Source organism: Centrocercus urophasianus, unplaced genomic scaffold (assembly GCF_019232065.1).
Source record: "Centrocercus urophasianus isolate 14NV4802_14NV808 unplaced genomic scaffold, USGS_Curo_1.0 seq_20, whole genome shotgun sequence".
Lineage (NCBI taxonomy): Eukaryota > Metazoa > Chordata > Aves > Galliformes > Phasianidae > Centrocercus > Centrocercus urophasianus.
The window spans coordinates 10,898,560-10,914,659 of NW_024884756.1; the positions used below are offsets into that span (position 1 = coordinate 10,898,560).

Consider the following 16,100-nt stretch of genomic DNA (forward strand, 5'->3'; position numbering starts at 1 on the left):
ATGAGACTTTCACATAACTTCCAGAAATATCTCTATCTTCCTATAACATAAAAAAACATGTGGAAGATGAGATAAGCTAATGAAAATTAATGAAGAACTTTATTTGATTGATTTGAACTATTACAACATCAAGCTGTAACACAGCTACCAAGTTAGACATCGGAATCCCTGAAGTCTGATTAGCAGACTACAGTTGATGAAACTAGGGCTTACTCTCACATACCTGAGAAACAAAGAGAAGAAAACCTGTGAAACTTCAGCACTCTCCCAACCTCTGAGGGCTACAAAAAGGGAGAGCTTGCTAAGTGGCATTTAAGGCCTCCTCCACAATCAATGTAAAAAAATACATATAAACAATTGATTTTTGTATTTATTTTTTTTTTTAAGTAAACTAAACTTCACAGCCTCTTCATATTTCCTGATTATAAACAGGAAAGTAGATGAAAGAAGCTGGAACATCTCACCCTCATCAAGAGGTAATAAAAAATTGTGATGGACTCAAGTTGTTACCTAAATCCTCCCATAAAAGAATTCTATCTTGGAGAAAAATCTTTCAGTTCCACTGTCAGAATTTAATAAGTTACCCACAGTATCCCAAACTTGCTCATATTCCTTGTGCAGTCAATATAGGTCTCTTAGCATTATAAATCTTGGCTTGTTCATATGTTGGAAGCCAATCTTGTCTAGATGGCAAAGGAGTGCCAGAAAACACTCAGTTGAGGGAAAAAAAAAAAATCCATCAGTGGTACAAACTAAAGCTCTGACCATCTAGTGGTTTGCACATCACATGAACTGCTCCAACCAAACCTTTTTCTGGTAAAGAGCAGAAGGCACAATGTTACTGAGTTAGTTTTCCTGACTTTATAGTTGGCTATGTAGATATGAAGAGAGCATCATCTGAGCTAAGAGACAAAGCAGATAAATTTAACTTCAAAGCAAGAGACAGCTTGCTTGAAGAAGTTATCATTCCAAACTACCTGAAGCAGATGAACAAGAAACATTGTTCATTACAGCTAATACATTTCAGTAAGTAGTCCAGCAGCTTTGAGGCTGAAGAGAAAGACCTGAGTATAGGCCCCTCTCCATCAGCCCTTGAGAGCAATTGCCGTAGTTGTTTTGGGAACAGACGTTATACATCTTCATCCTCTTTCTCTAAGAAGTCTGTCAAGGTACTGTCATCTACAGGTATTAATAAGTACTCCACACCATCAGCTCCCTGAGAACAGACATGCAATACACATTCTGTTAACATCAGTGCATAGTGCAATGCAAGCCATTAGACAGCACTGCAACACTTCGAATACTTGCAGCTAGGGTGAGAGCTGGCAAGCACTGTGAATGACTACATTGCTAAAACCAGGAATATTTCCTTAGAGCAACACTGGGAAAGCACAAATATTGAAAAAATGCAAAGCTTTTGGTGGGCTATGCTAGTTTATCACTACACACCTCCTCAACACCACATTTCCACATCTAGCATTGCTACAATGCCTCATTATTAGGACTCTGCACTCTTCTGCCATGCAAATACGGGCAACCATTTGAATCACACAGTCAAGCTCCAATGTCCATTACTTCTCAAGGTCTTCAGGAAGTTATGTTCCACAGAGACCTGTAAGTTGCTGAATTAACTAAACCACACTGTTTTTTTTGTTTTGGTTGTGGGTTTTTTGTTTGCTTTTATAAGTCCCTATCCATATGAAGGGTGCTGACTAATTGAAGTTATGGAAAGCTGCAATTACAAAATCTCAGTGCTTTGCTAGCATCCAGGTGCTTCAAACTGCAAAGCCCCACTGTGAGCCACACACTTACGTCTTAGGTATACTTCTAAGGAATAAAGCAGCTTTTTGTTTAAGATAACCAAATCCCCAGAATTACTGTCTTCCCACAACTCACCCGCTTGGTCCGAATGAGCTTGTGGTCCCTGAATTCTGTCAGCTGTGCCCTCAGCGTTAGGTCACTGTTTACAAGGAAGGCCTCTCGACACTGCTGGTAGAAGTCTTGGAAAGAGAGGCCTGGAGACAGAAACGTAAGAACAAGGATCTGAAATGGAAAGTGTGTCTAACTATGTTTTCCCCACCTAAAAACTATGTTTTCCCCACCTAAAAACTATGTTTTCCCCACCTAAAAACTATGTTTTCCCCACCTAAAAACTATGTTTCCCCCACCTAAAAACATCGCTTCAGCTTACACCACCATGTTTACAGCAGCAACATCAATTCGAGTACACAGCCAAGTTAATATTTCAGTAATCAACAGAAAACAGTTGATTTAACATTCCAGACACCCTGTCTGCCTAACAGAATTTTAATAGTAATTCCCAATATAATGAATCTCTCAATTTCCAACTCCTTCACCTCACTTCCATCTTTCTGCACCATTAACACACTGCTCACCCTCTGCTGCATCTGTTAAGACCATGATAGTATATTCCACATGGATCCTAGGAAGCAGGGACACAGTGGAGATTACTTAGGAACAGCATGGAAACCAAATCTCCTGTTTTTCCCTGGCTCATTAAGCACTACTGTTGTGCAAGCTCATATTCTCCCTTGATTTTAATTCTATAGCCACACAGTGCCCCCAGCAGTCCCATTAACGCCTAAACATGAAAGCAGACAATAGTAAGAGGAGGCTAGAATCCAGCTAGTCTATCCAGCACCAATAGAAAGACTGTCTATACTACTGAGACACATTGAACCAACAAATACAGGTCTTCTGTTGCTGCTCATGTAACCTGTACACTAAAAGACAGTGCCACTGTAGCTGAGCTAGCAATGCCACCCCAACCAGGTGAGGAAACAGTAGGTATGCACCTGGGTAAGATGCGTTGTCCTTGTTCTCCAGCTGGTACTGAGCAAGCAGTCTGAATATTCCCCTAAGCAAAGGGATGAGAAGAGGAAATCCAAAGAAAAAAAGGCATTAGCAAATATTAATTTATTTATTTTTCTCTCATCACAAGCACTCTGCGCACACATGTAGTTGCTGGCTAAAGCTTGCTTCCACTTAAAGTAATCAATCACATGAAAACTAAGTCCCATCATTTTCACCTTGAAAACTGCTGTCAGAAAACAGGGATTGCCTCCTGGTTGGCGTATGCCTAACAGTTAACACAGAAGTCCAGAGTAACCTTAGTGAAGACTGGATTCTCGGTAGGTGCTACTGTGAAGACTACCAGCATCTTACCTGGCATTGGGAGTGAGGCTGTGCAAGACATGTGTTAAGGAGCTCAAAGCCAAAGATCCAGATTGCTGTACTAACAATGAGTTTTCATAAGATGTTTCTTCTACATAAGGACTAAATGTGGTCGTCTCATACCAAAGCCAATTGTAGAGGCTTTGCTTTGCCTGATCCCACACTAGACAGAGAGGAAAAAGGACAGATTGGAGGGTTAGCTTGTTTCAGGTATTAAATAAGCAGTATTACAATGTACTTAAATCTACTGTAGTATTTGAGGAAAAAAAAAAAAGCTTGTGAAATTCACAGTACATGCACCCAGATGCTGCAGTTCAGACAAGACAATCTTCTGCAATGGAAAATTTGCACGCATCCCCTTTTCATACCAGCTTCACGGATATGCTGTAAATCATTCCATAATCAGTAGTGCAAAAAGAATTTTTGATAAAATTGTTAAGATGTAGTGACAAATGTAGCATCCAATCTCCATTTCAGTAAGTCACTAAATAATAGGGTGTCACAGGCTTGGAGGGTTTTTTTGCTTGTCTTGTAAACATTGTTGTTTCTCCCTGCTTCTGTAGTGTTTTTTTTCTTATAATCAGAGACTGGTAGTTCTTAGCATCTTTATACAGTTTGGGTTGCACAAGGCCACAGTTCCAATCAGGGCTTCCAGCCACTTCAGCCATACATACATCACCAGGTCTATTTTGCACACCAAGAGTAATACACGAGCTTATGAAACATGCTCAGCGGGCCCGAAGTAGAATGCAGATTCTACATCAGGCCCAGGGGGACTCACTGAGAGGAGCATTGATGTGATCGATAGAAGCAATGAGGTAAATGCTAGGCAGAGAGGATAACTGTGCAAGGATCTGCTGACTTCTTTCTCCTCTCAACATCTGGCTGTCCAGGTTATGAATGAGGACATAGAGCTCTAAAGATGAATCTGCAAGGTCAGAAAAAAACAGCACAGAACCAATCAAAGAAACTGTACACAAAGCAGTTTCCCATTCCCAGTGCAGTCTAGGACAAGTCCATTCCATCAGGCTTGACATTCACCACTCCAGTATCAAATGACTTTCCTTATACAGCTTACTTTGATTCCTGTACCACACTGTATTTCTGAGTAGCTAAAAGGCTTTCTCTCAATTCATTATATTTCAGTTTTTATCACAGGTGCTGTTCTTCCTTCAACTGAAGTTTTTATTTAAAAAAAAAAAAAACAACACAAACGAACAAACCTTTTCACTTGCTCAGAGTATTACCAGGGATTGTCCTTTTCACTATGGTCTTTAGCTCTGTGATTCAGGTCATTCAAATGTATTTCAGGAGAGAAATCTAAGCACAGTTTGTTCAGCTGCTTTTGAGTTACAAAACTAGGATCCTTAAGCCCTCATAAAATCGAAATACACCTATTCAGGACTGGACCTGCAGCACACTAACTCAATTAGAAATCTTTCCCTTTGAGCACTCAAAGAAACTTATAAAGATTTAGCTTAGATAACGCAAATAGTAGATGTTAAGATTTCCAACTTAGCTTGTTGCTGCTACACTCATTCCCAGGAAACAGCTTTTTCCTGTTTTTACAGAAAGAATTCTGGAAAAATAGCCAGTGCTTGTGCACATCAATAGAGACTTGGCTGCCAATGGAAACCAAGAGTTCCTCAGACTCCTTGTCAGATCAACTGTAATAAATACATGAGACTGATCTATGCAGATTCAAGTGTATACAACTGCTAATCATTCTTCATTTAGTTACACCAGAAACATTGATAGGGATGGAGAATGAAGTGCATGCTTTTCAACATTTTTGTCCTACGAAACCAGGATTTCACAGCAATAACCCATGTATGCATAAGCAGTCCAACCTACACACAAAGAGAATTCAGCAGCCTTTCAGTGTGTCTGTACCCATTTACCTTTGATTATGAAGCCATTTCTAAACTGACACTTCTGTCTTTTATTTCATTTTAACGTCAGCATTTACATATGTTAAAATTACACTACTACTCCTCTAAACAATAAATGTGGCAAGCCTTAACTGAGCCTATTCTAATATTTTTAGAAAGACCCTTCCCCAACACCATAATCTTCCAGAGGAGCCCAAGGGACTTGGGATCAATCAGTAAATGTCATTCAAACTGTACGCAAGTTCTCCATGCTGCTAATTTCAGAGAGATTTCTATCAGGTCCTCAAGCAGTGACTCAGAACCCTCTTCCCTCGTGTAACTGCAATTTAGCTATCCCATGTTCCATCGTGAAACATGGTATGGAAATACCATGTAAGCACAGAGGCACCATGCTAAATGCAAAAGAGATGAGTATTTCTGTTTGCCACGGGGCCGAATAGCCTCTGGCTTACCAGAATATTCACACCCTTCTCCATCCTTTTCTACAGAATTGTGTGTTAAACACTGACAGCTTGGAATCAACATAGACATTTATTCCTGGTCATCAGTAGTGGCATAAACTACGAGACAAGAAAACAGTAGCTACAACAGACTAAGAAACTGTAACAATACCGAAAAAAAATAATGACCAAAGAAAATGTTCAGGTTTTCCTAACATTAAACAATGTCTACTGTTTACATGTTTGTTTGTTTGTTTGTTTTAAAAAAGTCATTTTACCTTCTTTAAATCTTTTCATGATGAATTCAAGTTGATCGAGTGGGCTGCGGAAAGTTCCTATATGGTCCAATACTTCCTCTGTGATAGAGTTGAGAACCTAAAACAGAAAATAGGAGTCACCACTGCCCCTTATGAAGGGTGCTGGCACTGAAGGACCTAGTGCAGAAAATCTGTAAGTTAGTCCTTGACTGTCATGACAGAGATACTGTGATTTTTACCATCAGTTTCCTCAAACAGTCAAAATAAACACAAAACTGCTGCTCCTTCTCAAAACTATGACATAAAATAACACTTTAGACTGATGAATACTTTACTGATAAGAATAACAGCATTTCTTTTGAAAATGCAACGGTTCATTTCTTTGAACTCTTAAAAAAAGAGATGGGATTTGTTCTTCATTCGGGAGATACAGGACGTAGGAAGCTTTCCTTAACATTTTACTTTAGAGGTATCTATAAGACATAGTGGCTAGATAAAAATGAGCTTTTCTCACACTTACAGATTTCACAGTGATGCTGGGGAAGTATCCATTAACCACAAGGTGAACAGAATCCTGGAGCATAGATGTACGAAACTTCTCTAACAAATCATGCTTCGAGCCAAGTCCATAAAGCACGATATTAAAACCTAAGCTGAAGAGAAAAACATACTGAATAAAAAAAGTACAAGTCTATACATCCTGGTTATCATTAAGCAAAATGATCCATTGCAATCTTGCCTCTAAAAGTCACATTTCTAGGGAATGTCAGCTTCAGGCTTAACTTCAGCTCACAGCAGACACATAACAAGGGTTGAACTAAATGATCCTAGCGGTCTTTTCCAACTCTAACAATTCTATGATTTTATTCTATCATTCTGTAAGGCTAGCTGCAAGAAATCTGATGTATGGCACACACATTCTAGTTAAAGTAGTCTTTTAGCAGACTAGAGGCCCAGAAATTTAGTGAGGTGTCTATACAAAACAACAGGATCGTCCAAGAGCAATACTAGAACTGCATCTTCAACATAATGAAGGCTAACAAACATTAAGTCCTTCAACACGTGATTACATTAAATGTTTACCATGCCTTACAGTCACTACAAGATCTTTTTGAGGAATAGGAAAAGCATCATCTTGACTAGAAGAGTCGGGTCACTCAAAAAGTGCTGAACAAAGGCAAGGTGTTGAACTGTCACTGATTTCAATATCACATATGGATGTGTTTCTCCAACCTGATGCATACATCCACAGGATGCTGCTGACATGAGGGTAAATTTACTGGCAGTGTCTGTTTGCTAGGCATCTTCAGTGGTTCTCACTGGATACTTACTGTAATTGCAGCATCCACTTTGAAAACTGGGACTCATATTGCTGGTTTAACTCTTTAATTTCAGCAGCATAGGCAAGGGGAGATTTTTGCAGAAGGTCATGCAATGTTTGCTGTGTTGAAAAAGAGTAATTCAAAGCTGAGAAAAACAGGATGTATGCTTGGAGTCTTTATAAATACCCCTCTAATATGCTCTCTAGCTCTCTAGGGCTTTCACCAATGGTACACACAATTCATGTTTCTCTATGTACTTTCCTGAGAGGACTAAGTATAGTTTTGCTACTGGAAAAAAAAAAAAAAGCAGAGAGTAAATTACCTTATTATGGGAAACAGTAACCAGACTAGGACTAGAAGTGAGATCTGTGCCATTACTGCACCATGTTTTACCTCTTCCTGCTGGGTACAGGAAAACCACTATGGAAACTCATGCTCACGACATGCTCAGAACTTAAAAGAGCATCAAATACTGCACTAGGAAAATGCCAACACCACAAGCTTGTTCACAGGAACAAGGGCTCCAGCCAACATGCTTAGCAACGGTTCATATGTTTGTGTCTGCAAAAGAATGTTCATAAATATCATCAGAGAAAAGAAACATAGCAGAAAGGAAATAATTTGAAGCCAATAGCAAAATATCAACAATCTAAGGATTAACTCAGCTTTAAAAATGTGCCAAGATGTTGCTGTTTGAACAGCACAGTAACATAACAAATGATATCATATCTACACTGGCCTTTCTTTCTCTTCAATTGTAACAGCTTTGCTTTTCAAGCAGTAGATAGCTTACTCTGGAAAGAACACAATAGGCAGCTGCAGTGTATCTATCAAACATAAAACACTGAGAGACAGAACTGCTACACCTTTATTTAGTGCCATCAAGAGATCTAATACTGAAAGCCTTGATTTTGCTCCGGAGCTGTTTTGAAAGAACTTGTTAAGAATCCAACATTTACCCGGGGCAGCAACTCTAGATAACAACAAGCATTAGGCAATCTCCACATACCAATCACCATGTTTGAAAAACAAGATAGGCACAAAGAAACAATCATAGACTCAAGAGTAATCCATATATTTTGCAAGCTTCCCTGGCACCTGTATGTACTCATCTCTCTAAAGTACACTTGCCTACTTTGAACTGGCTGTAGAAGTGGCATATATGGGGGGAAGGAACAACAGATCAGTAGTTCAGTCACATTTCAATAGTTCATTTCTTCAAGGAACTGAAAGGAAATAAAGTGGTTATCACTTAGTTCTGAATCACGTTTAGAGCTGTCCCTATCCTGCACAGTGCTCGACTCCAAAATACACAGACAAAAAGGACTCCATCTGCTCAACATATGATCAAGACCAATTATTCAATTGAAAAAATGCTGGTTTGGTAATAATTTTTACAGCAGGTCTCTACAACTCTGCTTCTTCTCCAAGATCAAATTTTAACCTGTTCTAGTAACCTCAGCTTTCAACTATCTGCTCACCTGATAACACCTTCTCCCTGCACTTCCCCTTCTGTCTCAAACCCACTCAGCTGGGCAATAACCCACGGCACTATTCCTGCTCAGTGCACGGAGACATAAGGGAAGTATGATGCTTGAAATGCTACCTAACCCCTGCCTAAATCACTGAGAATTTCATCAGCAGTTAGACTGAAAATAGCAATATTAGGTAGTTTTGATGGGGGAAATCTTCAAAGGAATCAAAAGCTCTGTTATTTGTGTGATTCACTCTTAAGTGTACCTGATTCAATCTTTTTCTCCGTAACTTCTGCAGCGTTCGGTCCGAAGTGAGCACTTTGGAACTACTGTGAGCTTCAAAGTATTCCTCTACGAGGCTGTTCTAAAAAGGGACAGGAAGATCAGCTACTCCTTTACTAACAATTTACCCTTCTCCCCTTGCATCCACGAGCATGCCTGAAGATGACCAGTATGAGTTATCTTCTGGATTTCTATTAGTCCTTACTCTATATTTGCAAAAAATGCAAGTATACAAGTAGCATTCTGCCAAAGCTGACCCATTCAGATAGATCTTTCCCAGACATAAAAACAGAATAGAACACACTGCAGGAGGATCCTTTGTGCTAGAAGGAAATAAAGCTGAATGCCAAGCCAGAAAGTAAAGCATGATTCTTCTGGCATTACAGGAGTCAATTTCCTCATCATTTCTCAGTACAAGGTCTCCTCCTTCACAAAAATTTTAAGACTTTCTCATTTTATAGCTGCGGAGACCATATTAGCCCACAGGCTCACATGATGTCCATTCTAGTAGAGACTGCTCACAAGTACAGCAAAAGCCAACACAGCTGGTTTGATCTGCAGTTATTATCTATTTCACTTCTACTCTACACACTACTACCAAGTGTGTTCACTAACAGCACATTATAACTGAACATCCCTTCAGTCTTCTGGGTCAGAGGTGTTCTCTGCACACTCACCATGTTGTCTTTTTTTTTGGTTAGGGTTTTTCTAGAAGGAGGCGTAGATACGGCCTTAGTTTTTGTTGGGGTCTTCTGATGTGATACAACAGCGCTGACTTCTTTCTGGGCTTCTTCTACCTCCTCCTCTTCTGAGCAGGAAGCAGAATATTCACTCTCGCTTTCCAACTGAGCATCTGGAGCTAGGGGAGAAATTTAATGGTAAAAGCAATCAGTGAATTCTTACACAGAACACACTGCACAAACTCTCTCTCTCCCTCATACATTCTCTAGATGGCTTTCAAGCGCATGACTACTAAGAGTATTTCAGAGAAAAGTGAAAACAAAGCTGAAGAGGACAGCAAACACAACCATTTGGTTCCTAGTTTTCAACTCAAATTATTTAGTACAGCTCTGCCCATTTATATCAACTAAGAAACATAATCCCATCCTAAAAAAGTGAATGAACACGGACAATCATTTTTCTTATTTCTCTTAGCAACTCTACATCAGCTTTCTACAAATGCCAATCATGCAATCCAGGTATCTTCTAGCTCACACTCTGCAAAAAGAGGTTTTGAAAATATCTATGTGAACAATGCTGATTCAAGTGCACAGACAGAACCTGGCTGAGTCTTGGTCTCTCAACACAGAAGAAACAGAACATGAAATGTCACACACTGATCTCTCCTCTGCCCTCAGCCTGAGCCTGTGTAGCTAACCAGTTACTGAAAAAAATTACCATAAGCTATTGTTCCAAAGTGAAGCATCAATACAGGTAGGATTACTCAGAGCTTTGCCTCTTCTGATCACATCTCTGAAGCTCAGCAATTGGGTGATTCTAACCCTTCTACCCTATTCTTACACAGCAAAGCATATGGAAAAGATCTATGCAGACCTGCCCGAGGTATGTTTCTGTAACTAACTAGAGACCAACCAGAGACTGCTGCTAACCAGACTGCTGCTACAGGGCAAAGCCCATAAGCAGGTGAAACAACCTCCTCTGAACACGGTGCCTCACTGACTATGGAAGCTAATTACAAAGCTTCATCATCCCTGCACCTGGTGTAGGGAACCTGCTTTGGCAGGGGGGTTGGACTCGATGATCTCTGGAGGTCCCTTCCAACCCCTACAATTCTGTGATTCTGTGATTACCTGCTAGTCTCCTTCGGAGCCTATAAGGTGTGGTAGACACAAATTCGTTCTTCTTGGTCTGTATTAGCAGAAAAAAGAAAGAAAAAAAAAAAAAAAAAGAAACACATGCATTAGAAGAAATCACACATAACTCCCCAAAATAGCCTTTCACCAAGTGAAATCAGATTTAATCACGTTTAATTTCCAAGCTATTTCAGCCCACAGGAAACTTGGAAAGCAGAAGCAATAAGACTGGAGAGTTCCCATTCACAGCTAGAGAGAGACAGGATCAGGTTCCAAAAAGGGCTTAATTCTTTTAACTAACATCCTGGGATAAGGAGCAGAAAGACATGAAATCTTTATTACTAATGTTGTTTCTTCCTTTGATAAGAAAGTGGAAAGCTATGAGTTTATTTGCATGTGAAGAGACTGTTTAACATCCTCATTTGTGCGATGGAAGGAAAGTCTCCACCCATGCTAATCAAGCTGTCAAATTCACTGACTAGCACAGACCCTCAATTCCATAGCTCTGATGAGTGGCAGTTCTGGTTCTCACTTAAGCTACCCCTGCCCTCTTAGATTAGGAGACATCTATAAGGTGGGTGAGGATTTCCAGAACTGCAGCAATTTGTCAGCTCAAGTTTTAAAAGTGTTGAGAAGGAATATAATAATAAATCAACAGAATATCAACACTCACCTTCTGCTGAACTTTGTTTGAACTTGAACGTTCTGCAAGGCAAGAAACAGCATAGTTCAGAGTACTGCATATTTTCAGAGGCACAAGATGCTCTATTAGAGAAACACTGTTCAAAGGTACGCTACACCACAGTATCAGCTCCCTGAGCAGTACAGGGGAAGTTATTAGCTCCCCACAGGCAAGCAATGAGAGAACAAAGACAGTGAATGTTATTATCACAGAAGGCAGCTCTTAATTTAGTCACAGCTGTGGGAGGCCCTCGGCAGGAGGGGACTGACAGACACTGAAAAAGGAACTAAATGCCCCAGTGCTGAGGGCAGACTGTGAGCACAAAGCAACACACTCTTGCCAATCTTCACCTGCCCTGACTTTTTCCACCTTCATTTAAAGCCCTCAATAATGGCAGGGAGAAAACTATAATAAATTATGAAGTGCCCTGTTTTCAGTTGAGATGATTAGCTTTCTTCCTAGTAGCTGGTATGGCACCATGCTCTTGATTTAAGATGAAAATAATGTGGACAGCACACTGATGTTTTGGCTGTTGCTGAGCAGTGCTTACACTAAAGACTTCTTAGCTTCTCACACGACATTGCCAGCAAGGAGCACACAAGGAGGAAACAGTACCAGTACAGCTGATCCAAACAGGCCACAGGGATATTCCATACCACATGATGCCATGCCAGATAATAAAGCTTGGGCAGAGGGAAGAGATGGCTGGGGTGGGCATTGGTCAGCAGGTGCAAGTAATTGCACTGGGCATCACTTAGTCTGTATATTCTTTTATCATCATCATCCTCATTATTTTTTTCCCTTATTTTTCTATCCTAATTGTCTTTAACACAGCCCACAGGTTTTAGCTTCTCTTCCCCATCCCACTGAGGGGGAGCAAACAAATGGATGTGTAGTGCCTTAGAGGCCTGCCAAGTTAAGCCACAACAGAAGTTGCACATGAACATGCACACAATCCCACTCACAACTCATTTGGTGCTCAACACATCAGTCCAGCTCATTAATTCAAGTCCAATCATCTGTGTTGAACATGAATTGTCATGTGTGACAGCAACAGATGAGTGAGAAGTTCATTTTCTCTGCACCAGCAGGACAGAACATAAGATGCAGCAGACAAGTGATCAAAAGGCCATGCAAATTCAGCCTACAACGTTAAACTGACCAGAATACTTGAGCATCTGCAAAGATGAGGAACAACACAGAGAGGAACCTGTTCACTCAGCTTCAGTTCCTCATAGCATCATATACTTACTGCTGCTTTGAGGGGTTCTGGCTGTTTTCTCAGGGCACTCAGAAGGATCAGGTACAACACTCTGTCCCGGTGTCTGTGCTAATTCAGAGGCTATAGGACATAGAAGGAAAAGAAATTTCATGTCAGATAGAAAACTTCCAACTTGGATTTGTCAGCAGTGAAGTCATACACCACAAAAAAGTCTAAATTTTAATTTCCTATCTATTTCAGAAAGTGCCTAAGATGCTTTATTTTTTATTATTTTTCCTAACCCTAGAGATTAATGTAACACTAGACAAAAATTTTCAAAACCCGAATTCCTGAGTTAATTCATTTCAAAGTTCTGCTTAGACAACGACAGGACAAGCTTTGCTCCCTAGGGTACTGTATATCTTCAAAATTAGAGAAATGCTCTGTTATGCCCACTCAGTTCTTTAACACTGAGTGACTGAACGCACTGGAGCAGCAGGTAAAACAAACACATCAGTCCCCCAGGAGGCAGGTTCTTGTATTCTGCTTACCTCTTTCAACTACTTATCAGCTCAAGCTGAAGTTGAATCATTGACCTGAATATGGAACGCCCCACCTAAGAGATCACCAACAAATACAGCCTCTTACTGTACTACTTGCCTAACAAGTTACTATTGCTTATCTTCATATCTGTCTAAGCTCAGTTTCGACAGCGTTTAGTCATCTCTGATTTTCAAAACCCATCCATCTCTTTAGTCAACCCCAAGTTCCAATTCCAGCCTGCAAGACTAAAATAATCAACAGCTCAACTGCAGGGTGTCTGCTGAAAAGGGAAGGCATTGACCCATCACCACATACCAGGAGCTTTCAGTGGTATTGGTGAAGAACCCTGGGAAGCAGTTTTCAAACTGAAGGAACCAGGGAAATGCACACTGCTGCAGAGGTGCGAGAAACAAACTTTCCTTTCACACAGCAGAAGCCCAGAGGAAGATAAAGAGAGATGGAAACAACAGATTCTGTATCACGGTATGGAAGGAAATTCCTCCTCCTCTGCAGAGTACAACAGTAGCTGTGGAAACCACACACCACTGGAGTTCAAGTGGTATTGGGCAAACAAAGGACTCTTCACTTGAAAAGAAGAAATGTAGTGGCACGATGGTCCAAGCATCTTATTTGGGCCAGAAGAGCCCACTCTTCAGCACAGCTTGTTTCTTCTAACAACTAGCCTAGCAAGTACACTGACAGACACTTTGTGCAGGAGAAATCCCCTTCCACAAAGCTAACACTGCCCTTTGGGTTGCTTGTTTGTTGGTTTAAACTCTTTGTTACATAACTAGTTATTCTCACATATCCTTTGAAGATATGAAAATAAAAGTCCTGCCATCCTTGGGCACATACACATAAGCTCTTCACACAGCATTAACAGACTTCCAGTTTTTACACATTTATTTTAAGTATCTCTTATTCCCACCATGCCTTTGCTTTGCCCTAGTGCTGAGCTTCTGTTTCTGAGGAAAACCAATTCAGAGCTGGATAAAAGCTACTGGAATAGTAACAAACACATAACTTGAATGAAAAGAAGATACAGATCACATTAACAGGGATACACAAAAAGATCATAGCCAGAGCAACATGGAAGAAGAAAGAGGAAAACGTACCCAGCTCTGCCATTTTGTTGGAGCGTTTGGGAGTCTGGAATGTGTAAACTTCACCACCACCTACACTCGAGCCATTTGTCATTGATTCTGTGAACAGAAATGTTACTTGTAACCGCTTTAGAAGTACAAGTATACTCCCAACCCATAGAATAGGAAAGGTGATGATTTACTGTTGGGCTCAAATGACTCTTTGCACTGTAGGTGCTATGAAATCAGTATCACGAAACAAATTCTAGAAATCATTATCCTCTCCCTCTGTCACCACATGCACAGCTCGAGCTAGCCAGCCCACAACAGCACTTTCATAAACACTATGCAACTTGTTGAGACAAAAAGAATCTCCCAAAGTAATATCTGCGGTACGTTCCCTTTGCCCCAGGTACCTTCGCCACATACGCCTAAGACAGCAACATAGTTCTTCTCCTCCAGGATTTCCTGAGCTTCATCATCTGAGACAGCCTCAAGATTCTTTACAAATCTCTTCGTATTGACTATCAGCTGGTTTTTGCCTTTCTGAACTTTAACACCTACAATTACAATAAAAGATTTTTTTTAAAATGAAAGCTGTTATTTCATTACTTCCACTGCAGTACTATGCAGCTGCTCCCCTTCACAAACCAAGATACCGTTGTGCAAAATGCTGTTCAAATGCAAAATAGAAAAGGTTTGCTGCTAATGGAATAGCTGGTCTGTATCAGGGCAGTCGGCTGCATCAGTCCATCCTTTAGTAAGGAAGCTGATACTGCAGGTAAAGGGAAGACAAGGGCCTCATTTCAGCACACACCTGCTTCCACTTTGGGAAGAAACGGCAGCAACTCACCCACACAAGATCCAAACTGCATGCAAATAGGGTGCGTTTAGCATCCCCTGCCTTGCCTAGGGGTGGGACGCAAACTAATTAGCGCTAGGTACCAACTGCCAGCACGCCCACAGACAAATTTAGGCTGAGAGACCTCTGTAAACCACCTGTCTGATTCCCGCTCAGAGCAGGACGAACAACAACGCGGATCGGGTACTCCGCACCTGACGCAGATGCGTTCTGAGGATCTCTGCAGACCGCAATTCCAGACGTTACAAGGAGCCAGAACTGCGGCACGCGGCTCCTGCAGCGCCCGGCCCGGCCCCGCTTCTGCTTTGATTCTGTCCGTGCGTTCGCGCCACGGAGAGGCGGGCGGGCGGTTCCCCGCAGCCAGGCCCCCACCAGGCAGCTGCCATCAGAACTTGGCGTCACCCTCAGCTGAGGGCACGCGCCGCAGCGACCCGTTCCGTGCGCCGGGCGGGGCGCAGGCACAGAGCGGAGCAGACAGGCTGGGGGAGGGCGGCCGAAGGCCTCACCTCGCGGGCGGCCGCCGCAAGTGCTGGAGAAGGGCCGACCGCCCCTTCTCGGGGAGCGCCGGCCCGGCCGTACCTGCGTCATCAGCGATGTGCCTCAGGACGTCTTCGTCGGGCACGAACTTCACCTGCAGAGCGCCGCCGCTCCGACACTCCGCCAAGCTCATGGTGTGCGCACGGCGAGCACCCCCACCTCACACACGTGGGCGGAGCCGCCCGGCCGCCAGGGGGCGCTGCCGCCAGGTGCCCACGAGGGTAAGCGGCAACGACCACCCGTCGCAGGGCCCGGGTCCGGCCTTTAGGCCTCGGGCGCCTGCCTCTTCTCGCCCTCACCACTGGCGGCTCAGCACGGGCTCCAGACCGCTCCTTGAGTCGGTGGCAGGAGCGCGAAGTGGGTTAGCGTGCCGGCCGACCACCAAATCAGGCGCCCTCGCTGAGAGGGTGCGGGGCGCCCACGCTGTGAGGACCGCCGCCTGCCTGTGACTGACGCGCGCCTCAGCCAATCCGCGATCCAGGACCCCGCTTCCCGCCGCCTGTCGGCGGGAGACAC

The 16,100-nt window shown here is 42.3% G+C and overlaps 1 protein-coding gene across 1 annotated transcript; it reads right to left on the bottom strand.

The window, feature by feature from the left end:
• Positions 1-77: 77 nt before the first annotated feature.
• On the bottom strand, positions 78-15,761 carry ORC2 (origin recognition complex subunit 2). Its single transcript, XM_042822499.1, has 16 exons — positions 15,627-15,761; positions 14,602-14,745; positions 14,219-14,305; positions 12,612-12,701; positions 11,351-11,382; positions 10,675-10,732; positions 9,541-9,722; positions 8,847-8,945; positions 7,116-7,225; positions 6,305-6,437; positions 5,806-5,902; positions 3,977-4,123; positions 3,187-3,358; positions 2,817-2,878; positions 1,897-2,015; positions 78-1,216 (listed from the first exon to the last, which is right to left on the bottom strand). The coding sequence occupies exons 1-16, from the start codon at positions 15,715-15,717 to the stop codon at positions 1,130-1,132; spliced, it is 1,710 nt and encodes a 569-aa protein (XP_042678433.1). The 5' UTR covers positions 15,718-15,761; the 3' UTR covers positions 78-1,129.
• Positions 15,762-16,100: the final 339 nt, after the last annotated feature.

Bases quoted from the DNA above. Each gene is read 5' to 3' on its own strand.
- ORC2 (XM_042822499.1), bottom strand. From the start codon at position 15,717: ATGAGCTTGGCGGAGTGTCGGAGCGGCGGCGCTCTGCAGGTGAAGTTC. The intron at 6,438-7,115 runs GTAAGTATCCAG...TTTTCTCTTCAG, and splicing joins AAGTGGATGCTGCAATTACA to CTTAGGTTTTAATATCGTGC. The intron at 1,217-1,896 runs GTGAGTTGTGGG...GTCTGTTCTCAG, and splicing joins AGCTCATTCGGACCAAGCGG to GGAGCTGATGGTGTGGAGTA.